At 40.9% G+C, this 13573-nt stretch overlaps 1 protein-coding gene across 2 annotated transcripts; it reads left to right on the top strand.

Moving 5' to 3' along the window:
- The first annotated feature begins 6619 nt into the window (after positions 1-6619).
- Positions 6620-11821, top strand: LOC103120978 (T-cell surface glycoprotein CD1a-like). 2 transcript variants are annotated; one of them, XM_016191845.2, is made up of 6 exons: positions 6621-6863; positions 7131-7397; positions 8641-8919; positions 9414-9692; positions 10360-10453; positions 10874-11821. In XM_016191845.2, the coding sequence occupies exons 1-6, from the start codon at positions 6761-6763 to the stop codon at positions 10917-10919; spliced, it is 1068 nt and encodes a 355-aa protein (XP_016047331.1). In that variant the 5' UTR covers positions 6621-6760; the 3' UTR covers positions 10920-11821. The 2 variants fall into 2 exon arrangements, with proteins under 2 accessions (XP_060053705.1, XP_016047331.1); XM_060197722.1 differs by lacking the exon at positions 7131-7397 and having other exon boundaries at positions 6620-6863.
- Positions 11822-13573: the final 1752 nt, after the last annotated feature.

Below are 13573 nucleotides of genomic sequence, written 5' to 3'. Positions count from 1 at the left end.
TCCCCCACACACATACACACTCAGATACTCCCAAGCAAGAAGATAGAGGATTTGAGGGAGGAACCTAGGCTGAGGAAGTGTCTTCAGGGCCTACATGGGGTGATTTTATGATGTGAGGGCACCAGCTAAAGGAACCCACTCCCAGGGTAGACCCTAACATTGCTGAAGGTAGAAATAATTGAAGAAGCAGAAGATACTAATGAAAATGGCCTTGGAATCCCAGAGCAGCTGGATGCACTAAAATTCTAATTCCAAACCCTTGAGGCTGGGACTTGGGTGGGTATCTATGTAAAACAAACAAACTAAAAGAGACACCCTGGGCCCTAGACCCAACATTCCTGACTACAGGCTGACTCTCCCACTCTTACTGAGAAGCTGGGGTCTCTGAAGGGGCCAGGAGGGCAAGCAGAGGGTGGCTGGCCAAATAGGGTAACCAATGACTGGGAGAGTCCTGCTTCCTCAAAACACCTAGGGGGAAAAGTGTGGGGCCATCGCTAGGCCTACGATTGGTGGAGACCACACAAGAGGTTGGCAAGGAAGGACTGAAATAGCTAGCTGTCTTTTATGTTTGTATCTCTAGTGCACCTTTTTAAAAAAAATATTTATTCTCTTTTGTTGCCCTTGTTTTATTGTGTAGTTATTATTGTTGTCATCGATGTCCTCTTTGTTGGATAAGACAGAGTGAAATGGAGAGAGGAGAGGAAAACAGAGAGAGGGAGAGAAAGACACCTGCAGACTTGCTTCACCACCTGTGATGCGACCCCCACTGCAGGTGGGGCAGGGGGTTCAAACTGGGATCCTTACACCGGTCCTTGTGCTTTGCTTTGTGCCATGTGCGCTTAACCAGCTGTGCTACTACCCGACTCCCTGCTTTTTTTTTTTTTTAGGGGTTTTATTTTATTGAGAGAAAGATAGACTAGGTGCCCCTTGGCAATGATACATGCAGGGCAGGGATCTAATCATCTGATGGGGGCCACAAGCTCAAGTGTTAAGGGTTGATTATTTCCTGCCTCCACTTCCATCCCTGCTTTTTCTTTTCTTTTCTTTTTTTTTTTTTTTAACCCTTCTTCTGTATTCTGGCTCCTCTTTCAAGATGAAATGCCTACTTAATGGCATGTCTGCTTAATTCTCAAAAACCTCTAAAAGGGTGTTCCCAGCTTAATGGTATACTTTCCTTACCTCAAATCACATAAGCACTAAAATTTGAATTAGAGACATTGTACCTGTTTCAAGAAGCAGAAATAAGAACCTTAAAAGGAAAAAAAAAAAGAGTTTACAAATGAATTCTACAAGATCTTCAAAGAAGAGTTAATACCTTGTTGTCCAGGAGATGGTGCAGTGGATGAAGCATTGGGTTCTCAAGCATGAAGTCCTGAGTTCAATCCCTGGCAGCACATGTACTGGAGTGATTTCTGGTTCTTTCTCTTTCTCCTCCTATCTTTCACATTAATGAATAAATACTCTTTAAAAAAAAAAAGAAGGAGAAGAGTTAATACCTCTACTTTTAAAGCTCTTTCAAATAACTGAAGACACAAGAATACTCCCTTCCAGCTTCTATGAAGCCAACATCACCCTGATACCAAATGCAGACAGGGACACAACAAAATATCAAACTAGAGACTAATTTCTCTGATGAACATTGATGCTAAAAAAAGTTCCTTTCCAGGGCCAAGGGGTGGTACACCTAGCTGAGTGCACATATCAACAATGTGCAAGGACCTATTTTCAAGCTCCTGGTCTCCACTTGTAGAGTGGGCAGGATTTACAAGTGCTAAACCAGTGCTGTAGGTCTTTTTTTCATTAACTATCACTCCCTCCCCTCTTGATTTCTCTCTGTCTATCCAGTACAAAATAAAATAAATAAAATATTTTTAAAGTTCCTTTCCTTGTTGACTTTATTTTTTCTTACAATATGACACCTTAAAATAAAGAAAACTGTACTTCTTTATGTTTACTAACACATTTGTCTGTGCTAGAACCTTTTTATTCACTTATAAGTTAAAATGAAATGCCTATAAGAGAAAATTTTACATGAGACAGAGACAGAGAGAAAGGAACAGAAATAAATAGCAACACTTTGGTACATGCCACACCAGCAATTAAACCAGGAACTTCAGGAGATTAAGTCTGGTGTTCTATCACTTGAGCTATTGAGTCTAAAAGAAAAAAAAACTTTTTTTTTGCTCTGATGTCACTGCTCCCAATAAATTATTTATATATATATACAAAACATTGCAACTAAAATTGGTGTGAACGCTACAGAACACAACTCATTAAACGTGACCTTCTTTGATTAAAAAAAGAGGGAGCTGATGAGATGATAAGTTCTGCCACCAGCATCTTTGAGAAAATCAGACAATGTCCTTGTGAAATTCAGTTAAAGAACACTAAAGGAAAAATAACACCAGAGCCTACAATTTAAAATTCCTCATAAAACCCTTCCCTGTGTGTCATGTTGCTAAAACAGATTAGGGAAGTATTTGTTTCCCTTTGAGTCACTTTGAAATGAGTTCCTTCTACAGAAATAGGCCATAACTCAGACAATGGGAGTTAGAACTTGGGTTCAAAGCAAGGGGAACATCCCCTTTGTCACCTTGATTTTTAAGCTCTTATTCCCATTAAGTGTTCTTGGTTTCTCTGATTAATTGTATTTGATCAGGTGTCCTGTTCAGGAGTTCCTCTTGCCATTTAGTCAAACTCCTCCTCTTGATACAAGAGATGTTCTAGGCCTGGCACCACACAGGAAGTTCAATAGGACCAAGGGAAGATCTGGTGTTATGAGTGTCTCCCTAACTCTCTATGTGAATTAAAAAGTGGACCCTGGAGAAGTAAAATCATGACTACACAGGTCCTGGATCTGAAGAGGAAGAGTAAGAGTGAAAAGGAGAAGGAGAGGGAAGGGGGGGGGGAGTTGTGGTTCAGGAGGTGGTGCAATGGTTAAAACATTAGACTCTCAAGCATGAGGTCCTGAGTTCAATTCTCAGCAGCACATGTACCAGAGTTATGTCTGCTTTATATTTCTTCTCTCCTATCTTCTTCACGAATAAATAAATAAATAAATAATAAATACATAAATAAAATCTTAGAGAAGAAAAGAGAAGAGGAAAAGGAAGGGTAAAAGGAGTGGTTTTTCCTTTATTGGTGAGATAACACCATCCAGATTTTCCAAGAACTGCTGAGATCCACAAAGGAAAGAAACAAACAGAAAACCTTGAAGCTTTCTGACTTAGCTCACTTAACATACTTCCTTCTAGCTCCATCCAAAAATGGGTCAGAGAAGGTGGGTTCATTGTTCTTAACAGCTGTGTAATGTTCCATTGTGTATATATACCACAGCTTTCTCAGCCATTCATCTGTTGTTGGGCACCTGGGTTGATTCCAGGTTTTAGCTATTATGAATTGTGCTGTTATGAACATAGGTGTACACATAGCTTTTTGGTTGGGTGTTATGGAGTCTATGGGGTATGTCCGTAGGAGAGGAATAGTAATCATACGGAAGGTCAATGCAAGAGTATTCCTTGTAAGAGTTCTCCATACTGCTCTTCACAGAGATTGGACCAATTTACATTCCCACTAGTAGTGCAGAAGGGTTCCTCTGTCCCCACAGCCTCTCCAGAATTTGTTGCTGCTGTCCTTTTTGATGTATGCCATTCTCACAAGGGTGAGGTGGTATCTCAGTGTTGTCTTTATTTGCATTTCTCTGATGATCAGCAACCTGGAGCAATTTTTCATGTGTTTGTTAACCTTTTGGATTTCTTCTGTAGTGAATGTTCTGTTCATATCCTCCTCCCATTTTTGGATGGGGTCATTTGCTTTTTTGTTGCTAAGTTTACTGAGCTCTTTGTATTTTGGTTATTAGTCTCTTGTCTGATATATTGCATGTGAAGATCTTCTCCCATTCTGTGAGGGGCCTCCTTGTTTGGGTGATGGATTCTTTGGCTATGCAGAAGATTTTCAATTTGATGTAGTCCCATTGATTTGTTTTAGTCTTCCTTGGAATTGAGTTTATATCATCAAAGGTGTCCTTGAGGTTTAGGTGGGAAAGTGTTCCACAATGTTTTCCTTTAAGTATTTGATAGTTTCTGGTCTAACATCCATGTCTTTGATCCATTTGGAGTTGACTTTTATTCCTAGTGAGATAAATTGGTTCAGTTTCATTCTTCTGCACATTTCAACCCAGTTTTCCCAGCACCATTTATTGAAGAGAGCCTCCTTCCTCCATTTAATACTAAAACAAACAAACAAACAAACAAACAAAAAACCTTTGAAACAGAGTGGGCAAGAAAGTGAAGAGCTCAGTTAAAGGCATTGGTGGTAGAGACTATGGATTTATCTGACAGAGAAGCTGAGTTTTCTATTTGGGGAGAAGGGAAATCCAGGTGTGGTGGGGATGGGAGTGGAGGTGTCCCCACTGGGTTCTGAGGCCATCTTTACACAGGAGAAAGAAATTTGAGAGCTGGGATGGGATAAAGGGGCAGGAGGTAACACCAACTGGGAGCTGCTAGGAAAAGTACAAGCATGTTTATGGTCTGAACTCCTAGGAATCAGGAAGAGAGAACCCAAAGAAGTCTGATAATGCAAGAAAGGATACTGAAGTATAGCCCAGTGGAGCTCTAACCAGGAATCACATGCACACTCCAATTTTCTGCTGGTATTTCCAGTGTCTAGACAGCAAACAATTATCAGTGGTCTCTTGTTTTCTGAGTATTATATCTTTTTATTTCTTAGCTACTCCATCCTTCTGCTCTTATTTTATTTTATAAAAATGTATTTATTTATTTTTATCTCAATGGAGGGAGAAGGTTAAAAGAGACCATAGGCTTGAACCTGGGTCACAAATTGTAAGTAGCATGCTATCCAATGGAGCTATTTCTCTTTCTCTCTCCCTCTCTCTGTTTGTGTATGTTTATTTTTTCCTCCAGGGTTATCACTGGGGCTTAGTGCCTGCACTATGAATCTGCTGCTCCTGGTGGCCATTTTTTCCATTTTACTGGATAGAATAGAGAGCAACTGAAAGAGGAGGAGGAAATAGAGTGGGAGAGAGAAAAATAGGCACTCCCAGACCTGATTCACTGCTTGTGAAGTGAGCACTCTGCAGGTGAGGAGTCGGAGACTTGAACCAGGATCCCTTCATGGGTCCTTGCTTTTTGTACTCTTTGTGTTTAACCCAGTGTGCCACCATCAGCCATTCGGGAGCTATTTCTCTAACTCATTTTCTTTATTAATGATAGAGAACCGGTTCAAACTTGGAACCTTTCATAGGGTCCCAATTTTTGCCTCCTCTTGAGCATTTTGAAGTCCTAGAAATATCTACAATGTCTCTGTACACACTAGTTTATATAATTATAACTTATGCTTTAGTCATCACCTATCAAATATTATTAGTACATAATTAGCACCTACAAATTTCTATAATTTTGGCTACAACACTTATTCTTTTCTTTTTTTATTTTTAATATTTTTTTCTTCTTTTTTTAAATTGTGGAATGAATGTTTTACATTCAACAGTAAGTACATTGGTTTGTACATGCATAACATTCCCCAGTTTTCCATATAACAATACAACCCCCACTAGGTCCTCTGAATCCTTCAACACTGATTATTTTCTTTCTCTGATCAACATGTCACTTTAGGGGCAGGGGAAATGACATCATAATTATAACAAGAGATTCTTATGTCTGAGGCACCAAAGGTTCCAGGTTCAATCCCCTATACCACCATAAGCCAGAGCTGAGCAGGACTCTGGTGAAAATAAACAAATAATAATTCAAACAAACAACAACACAAAATCATGTCAACTTTACTACTACAGCAGTGGTAACAATTTTCTAGGAAAAGGAGAGAAAGTTTTTCACCTATACTCTCCAAACCCAAACTACCTTCTCCCTACTCCCTCTGCTCTACACTCTAAGGACTGGACTCTGGTGGCCATTTTACTTTGGAGTGGCTGGTCAAAATACTTGAAAGACAGGCAAAAATGCTTGTAGAGGTTCTAAAAATGAAAACTTTTTTTTTTTTTTTTTTACTTTCTCTTAAGCTCCATTTCTCAACCTGTCATGGTGTTTTCTTCTTGTTTGTTGTTGCTGTTTGTACAACCAGCTGATGCCTACCTTCCCCATTCCAGAACAGACACAAGATCAGGGATTTTGGAAAAGCAGTCAGTAAGAAGTCATTCTCTCTCTCTCTCTCTGCCCTTGTTGTGTATCATTGTTGTTATTGTTGTCATTATTGTTGAATGGGGCAGAGAGAAATGGAGAAAGGAGGGGAAGACAGAGAAGGAAAGAGAAATAGACACCTGCAGACCTTCTTCACCTCTTGTGAGGTGACCCCCCTACAGGTGGGGAGCCAGAGGCTCAAAGCAGGATCCTTACACTGGTCCTTGCACTTTGTGCCATGTGCGCTTAACCCGCTATGCTACTGCCCGGCCCCTTCATTATGTGTTCTTATTGTGTGAATGAGAAAAATGAGTGTCCTCAAAGAGAAAGTGATTTCTCAATGCCACATGAGACTTGTCTTCAAACAAGGGCTTGAGGGGGAGGTGAATTATGGGATGGGAGCTGGTGAGATGTGGGGAAGCAGTTAGGAGGGGAAATGAGAGAATGAGTAGGTAGTGCAGGGTGTGGAAAAGGAACAGATTTTATTTGTTGCAAACAGCGTCTGAAGGGCAATCTGTTGGTCAGAAGAGGAAGTCAGAGGAGAGTTATTGTGGAGGAGGCTTGTTTGGAACAGAGATCAAAGATAGACTTTCTGAGAGAAAGGCATGACACCTGCAAAGGAAATGCTGTTTCTGCAACTTCCATTGTTACTGGTTCTCCTCCCAGGTGGTAACAATGAAGATGGTGGGAATTCTGGAAATTACCCAGGTGAGTACATGAGGGTGTGTGTGTGTGTCTCTCAGGTGGTTCTCCCAACACAGACTTGGAGAGAGAATGTCCACCTAGGCCTATTTTGAAGGCTTTTGAAGGCTGCGTATGTACAACTGAGGCTTGAGGCAAGCAAATGTGTGCTTAGATACCTATGGCTTCCCCTTCCTCCAGATCTCTGAGTTCATTTCTCTGGCACCCTTCTTTCTGTACTTTGTCTAGTGACCAGTGCCCCTTTACTTCTTGTTTTACTGTTCTTTTCCACAGCCTTGAATGAGTCGAACTGCCTCCTTATTATCAAGACCTTTTCCTTTTACAACCATTCCAAGGTACAACATCTGAGCTCAGGCTGGTTGGATGGATTTGAGGTATATGGCTGGGACAGAAGCTCAAAAAATTTCACTTTCCTGCTCCCTTGGTCCAAAGGCAACCTCACCAACAAGGAATGGGAAGAACTGAGAAGCTATTTCAGTGTGTTCTCCTCTGTATTTCCTCTAGTATTACACAGCAAAGTCAAGGAATGGCAGCTTGAATGTGAGTTTGTTTCATTCAGAGGAAAATGTGTGTGCGTGTGTGTGTGTGTGTGTGTGTGTGTGTGTGTGTATTTCTTATTACTCTAAAGTATAGCCTTCACTTGGTTCTTAATCATAATTTTCCCTGTCATTGATCTGCAATTATCTACTTTGGTATAAGCCAGATCCTTGTTTTTCAGCACCTTCAAGTCTTCTGCTCCTCCCAATAACTTCCAGTCAGATGCCCTAGGATTCCTCCTACTTTGACTGACCCCTTCAATATGACCCCCCCCCCCATTAATTCTCTTCAGCACTCTGTACATTCATTATAACTTACTGCATTTCTTTCAACTTTGGTTATTATAAACTCGGCTTTTTCACATTAAATCCTTCCTAATTCTCTTTTCTATTTTTTTTAGATCATCTTCTTTGAAAAAATCTTCCCTTCCCCTTTGCCACCTACCACCAATTCCCTTTTCTTTGAGTTCTGATCAAGCCAAACTTTGTTCCATTTTATCAACTTCTCTAAACTTCTCCATTTTGCTCCATAGTCTTTTGATTCTACTTGTTTTAATTTATTTTTTAACTATTATTTTATTTATTTATTGAATAGAGACAGCCATAAATTGAGAGGGAAGGGGGTGATAAAGAGGGAGAGAGACAGAGAGACATCTGCAACACTGCTTCACCACTAGTAAAGCTTTCTCCCTGCAGATGGAAACTGGAGCTCAAACCTGGGTCCTTGCCCATTGTAACATGATTTCAACCAGAGGTGCCACCATCTGGTCCCTCTTTATTTTATTTAATCTCCCTTCCTTCCTTCCTTCCTTTTTCCTTCCTTCCTTCTTTTTTCTTTCCTTTATTTGTTCCTTCCTTCCTTTCTCCTTCCTTCCTTCCTTCCTTCCTTCCTTTCTTCCTTCCTTCCTTCCTTCCACTCTTTCTCCTACTCCTCTTCAACAAGAGACTGAGAAAAATTGAGAGCATATGAGGGAAATAAAGAGGGAAAGATAAGGAGACACCTGCAGCACCACTTCCCACTTCACCATTTATGATGTGTCCTTCTTGCAAGTGGGGACAAAGAATTGACCCTGGGATCTTGAACATGATAATGCACATGCTCTATCAGGTACATCACCCCCCAGTACTAGATTTAATCTTTTTTTTTTTTCCTTTCTGATGCCTTAGGCAGGAGAGTCTTTTTGCATAACCATTATGCTATCTACTTCCTTAATCTTCTTTTAATACTTCTTTTCTTTTATCCACAGACCCCTTTGAGATACAGATTGCTGCAGGTTGTGAGTGGCACTTTGGAGAAGACTTAGTAAACTTCATTCGGATTGCTTATGATGGATCAGACCTCCTGAGCTACCAGAACAACTCATGGGTGCCATCTCCAAAGGGTGGAAGTAGGGCTCAGCAGGTCTGGGAACTACTTGAAAAATCAAAAATCAGCCAGGAAATAACAGATGGGATCCTTCCTGACATCTGCCCCCGCTTACTCTTAAGTCTTCTTGATGCAGGAAAAGCAGATCTGCAACGACAAGGTCAATGTCACATCTGGCCTCTGAGAATTTTCTATTCTAAAATCACACCTTCCCATCATCCCTTTTAGACAGAAAACTAGCAGGACTAGTGAGTGATAGAGTCATAAATGGAACAGGCAGATGTGTTTGTCTAGATTTTTTAAAAAAATATTTATCTATTTACTCCTTTTTATTGCCCTTGTTTTATTGTTGTAATTATTGTTGTTGTTATCGATGTTGTTGTTGTTGGATAGGACAGAGAGAAATGGAGAGAGGAGGGGAAGACAGAGAGGGGGAGAGAAAGATAGACACCTGCAGATCTGCTTCACCGCTTGCGAAGTGACTCCCCTGCAGGTGGGGAGCTGCGGGCTGGAACTGGGATCCTTTAGCCAGTCCTTATGCTTTGCGCCACATAGGCTTAACTTGCTGCACTACTGCCCAGCTCCCTTATGTTTATCTAGACTGAAATAAGGACATCCTGTCCTCTGAACTCCTCATCTTCCTTTCCTCTGCAGTCAAGCCCAAAGCCTGGCTGTCTAGTGGCCGCACTCCGGGGCCTGGCCGGTTACTCCTGGTGTGTCACATCTCTGGTTTCCACCCAAAGCCTGTGTGGGCTGTGTGGACACGAGGCAAGCAGGAGCAGCCCAGCATGCAGCGAAGTGATGTCCTGCCCCATGTGGACCACACATGGTATCTGCGGGTCACCTTGGAAGTGGCGGCCGGGGAGGCTGTGGGCCTGGCTTGCCGGGTGAGGCACAGCAGCCTAGGAGGCCAAGACCTCCTCCTGTACTGGGGTGAGGAAGAACTGTGGCCTGGACTGGTATGGTAAGGGTGGTCTTCAAGGGGCAGGTGAGCCAGAGGCAGCAGTGGGGACTCCAGTGGCTCTAGTCTCAGAAGGGAAAAATAAATAACCATGAATGAAAACAATCATCTAAGAGATAGAAGAAGGATTTAAGAAGAGGAACCTTCAGATGTAGGAGGATGCTAAGAGTGGCTGGAGGCTTTATCTCTGAAAGGGTATGATGAAAGAAAATACAGGAAGAAAGGGGAAAGAAATGGGTTGGCACCAAAGTGTAGCAGAGGATTTTCATATATGAGGTCCTGAGATCCTGGGTTTAATCCCTGGCATCATATGTACCAGAGTGATGTGATGCACTGAAGTATGTCTCATATATATAAACATTCTCTCTTATATATCTTTAACAAAGAGGTAGATACTGGCATCAGTGAAATAACACACTTGTACTGCTTTGACTGGTGCATAATCTAGGTTCAAGTCTGGCTTCCACCACATTGAAGCAAGCTTCGGTGTTATGGTCTCTGTCTATGTCTCTCTGTCTCTACCTAAAAAGTATGGGGAGGAGAAGGGGGTAATAAAAAGAGGGACAGAGGCTAGTGTGCAAAGGAAGATAGACAAAATATCTTAAAAATGAAAAACTGTCCCTCTGTTTACCCAAACAGAACAGAACCACTCAAAGGACCTGACCATTTTGGCAGTGATGGTGCCCCTGGTGCTTCTGAAAGTGGGACTCCTGTTCTGGTCTAGAAAATACTGGTGAGTTTCTCTTTCCTTCCATGCTCTTTCCCATTCCCTATTTGTTGTTTATCTGAGAAGGTTTTTATCCCTCAGTCTAGTCTGAATGACAGTCTAGCAGGACACACTATCCTTGGTTGAAACCCCTTTTCACTGAGCTCTATAGATATCTTGCCATTCTCTTTTGGATTTAAAAGTTTGAGTGGAGAAGTCTACTGATAGTCTTCCCCTGTATGTGGCATTCAGGTTTTTTTTTTTTTCCAGCCTTCAGGATCCATTCTTTATCTTTACTTTTTTCCATTGTAACTATGATGTGTCTTGGTGTCTTCAGGTCTGAGTTGAATCTGTTTGGGACTCTTAGCTCCTTCCTTGTTCTACCCTCTTTCTCTTCCATTCTCACTTTGACCTTCTGCAAATTGACTTTGATCTCTGTTCTTTCAGGAAATGCTGTGGGCTTCAGCCTAGTTCTTCTTTCCCTTTGGAATGAGACCCTAGTCCTCAGTGGAAAATTACATTTCTCAACAGACTAGGTGGCTACCTTTCAGCAAGTGCCTTGAAGACCCTCTTGTGCTTGATTTCTGCTGAAATATCAACTAAACGCAGTTTTACAGGATTTTTTGTTCTGGCCTGTGTCCTGGGACAATGAAACTCAAACATCATATGGAATAAAGTACTACTCACTTCCACTTATTCAAATATAGATAGACCTATTACATATGTCACTTCCTCCAAGGAGTCTTCTGTAATTTACAAGGGAACTGGTCTTTGCCTCAGTAGAAATCCCTTCAGTATTAATTATCTACCCGTTGTTGAAACTATATTGAACTCTTCCCCATATAATTTTAAGCCTTGTGAGACTAAAGGCCATGCCATTTTAATATTTATATCCTTGGCATTCAACTTATACCACCTTTGTAGTACTTTTTCCTCCTCCTCCTTTTTTTTTTGTTTTGCCATTAATAACATTATTATGTGGTTGAGACATCTGATTTTTTTCAGTAGCTGTTATTCCTACAAAATTTAATTAAATGACTTTATTTATGAATGTGTTTTGTTTGTTGGCTAATTAAATCTGATCTGGAGTGGCTGATTAAGTTGTGGTATATATACACAATGGAATACTACTCAGCTATTAAAAATGGTGATTTCACAGTTTTCTGCCCATATTGGATGGAACTTGAAGAAATCATGTTAAGTGAAATAAGTCAGAAACAGAAGAATGAATATGAGATGATCTTACTCTCAGGCAGAAGTTGAAAAACAAGATTAGAAGAGAAAACATAAGTAGAACCTGAACTGGAGTTGGCGTATTGCACCAAAGTAAAAGACTCTGGGGTGGGTGGGTGAGGGGGGGAAAGTACAGGTCCAAAAAGGATGACAAAGGACCTAGTGGGGGACCTATGTGGAAAACTGAGAAATGTTATGCGTGTACAAACTATTGTATTTACTGTCGAATATAAAACATTAATTCCAATAAAAAAAGTAAAAGAAATAAAATCTGATCTGTTACCCTCTTATACCTATGAGAATCACTTGCATCAAAAAGACTGGAAATAAGCGTTTCTAAGGATGTGAGGCGAAAGGAGCTCTGGTACACTTCTGGGGGGATGCAAACTGGGAAAACCACTGAGGAAAGTAGTATGGAGAGGAGAATCCCTTACAAAATTAAAGTATCTCGTGATCCTATATTCCTAAGAATTTATGCAAAATACACAAAAGTGCTTTGGGGCTGGGCGGTGGTGTCCACAGTAAAGTGTACACATTACCATGCACAAGGATCTGAGTTCAAGTTCCTGGCTCCTACCTACCTATAGGAAGACTTTTCACAAGTGGTAGAGCAGTGCTTCAAGTCTCTGTCTCTCTCGCTCCCCTCCATTCTTTCTGTCTCTATCAGAAAAGAAAGGAAGCAGAGGAGGAAGCCAAGAGCATAGTGCAGGTACTAAGCTTTAGCTATAATCCCAGTGGCAAAAAAAAAAAAAAAAAAAAACACCCAGAAAACCAGCAAGACTTTAAAAGGGTAGACACACACCCATTTTCATTGCAGCATTATTCACCTGTTTTCATTGCAGCATATTCACTATAGCCAAAATGTGGAATCAGTCTAAGTGCCCATCAACAAATGACTTGATAAAGACAAATGTGGGATATATACTCAGTGGAATACAACACAGCCTTTAAAAAAGATAGAAAGCCATTTGGGACCAAATATATAGAACTGGAAGTGAATGTTCTAAGTGAAATAAGCCAGGAGGTGAAAGACAAACTACCAGATGGTTTCACTCACGTGTGGAATATAAACTAAAAGACATTACTTTCAAAACAAATAATAACTAAGCTGACTCAGGCTCTGTGAGATCTATGATGTTTATGGGAGGGAGCTAGGAGGGAAGACACGGGGTGTTCCAGAGAGAACTTTTAGGTGCAATGGTGTGTGTGTGTGTGTGTGTGTGTGTGTGTGTGTGTGTGTGTGTGTGTGTGTGTGTTGCACATTTACCTGAATAAAACAATAGTACTAAAGTTGTATACCGTTGTAAGCCCATGTTCAATTAACTCTTAAAAGCAAACAACCAAGAGCTCCCCGCATGAATGTAATCTACTTGCAAGATACCAAAGTGAGTTTGCCTTCTGTTCTTAAAGTGTGGGTTAAGACAACGGTCCCAACAGACAGCTGTTGCTGCAGGTGACACAGTCTATATCAGACAGTGGGGCCCTCTTGAAGAACAAAGAAAAACTGAGCAGCATAACTTGACTCCCTATGATGTGAAGGTCTGAAGTTTCACCACTGGGTGGCACTGAGAGTTAAGCAATTACTGACTGTGGCATAGAGACATCTTCCTACAAAACACAAAAACCCAAAAAGTGATTTTGTGTCTATATTGCATTTTGCTTGTCTGCTGGTAAACCTGATAGTGTAAGACACCTGAGAACTCTCTCATATCTTTTCAGTCCTCTTGTTCCACCAGCCATTTCTGCAATCAATCAGTCAATCAACCAACCAACCTATATAGAGAACAGAGCTTAGCTCTCATATTATCTTCAGCCACCTCCTTAGTTTAAAGAGCAATACATAATTAGACTAACAAATGCCGCCTCAAAAAATGAAGAAGTGAGAGCCAGAGATTAATGCAATATCCTTTTTAG

The sequence above is a fragment of the Erinaceus europaeus genome, chromosome 9 (genome assembly GCF_950295315.1).
Source record: "Erinaceus europaeus chromosome 9, mEriEur2.1, whole genome shotgun sequence".
Classification (NCBI taxonomy): domain Eukaryota; kingdom Metazoa; phylum Chordata; class Mammalia; order Eulipotyphla; family Erinaceidae; genus Erinaceus; species Erinaceus europaeus.
Note: the sequence above shows the minus strand (reverse complement) of the source record. Positions and strands in the feature narration are given on the sequence as shown.

Bases quoted from the DNA above. Each gene is read 5' to 3' on its own strand.
- LOC103120978 (XM_016191845.2), top strand. From the start codon at position 6,761: ATGACACCTGCAAAGGAAATGCTGTTTCTGCAACTTCCATTGTTACTG. The intron at 9,693-10,359 runs GTGAGGAAGAAC...TTACCCAAACAG, and splicing joins AGACCTCCTCCTGTACTGGG to AACAGAACCACTCAAAGGAC. The intron at 10,454-10,873 runs GTGAGTTTCTCT...CTGTTCTTTCAG, and splicing joins TTCTGGTCTAGAAAATACTG to GAAATGCTGTGGGCTTCAGC.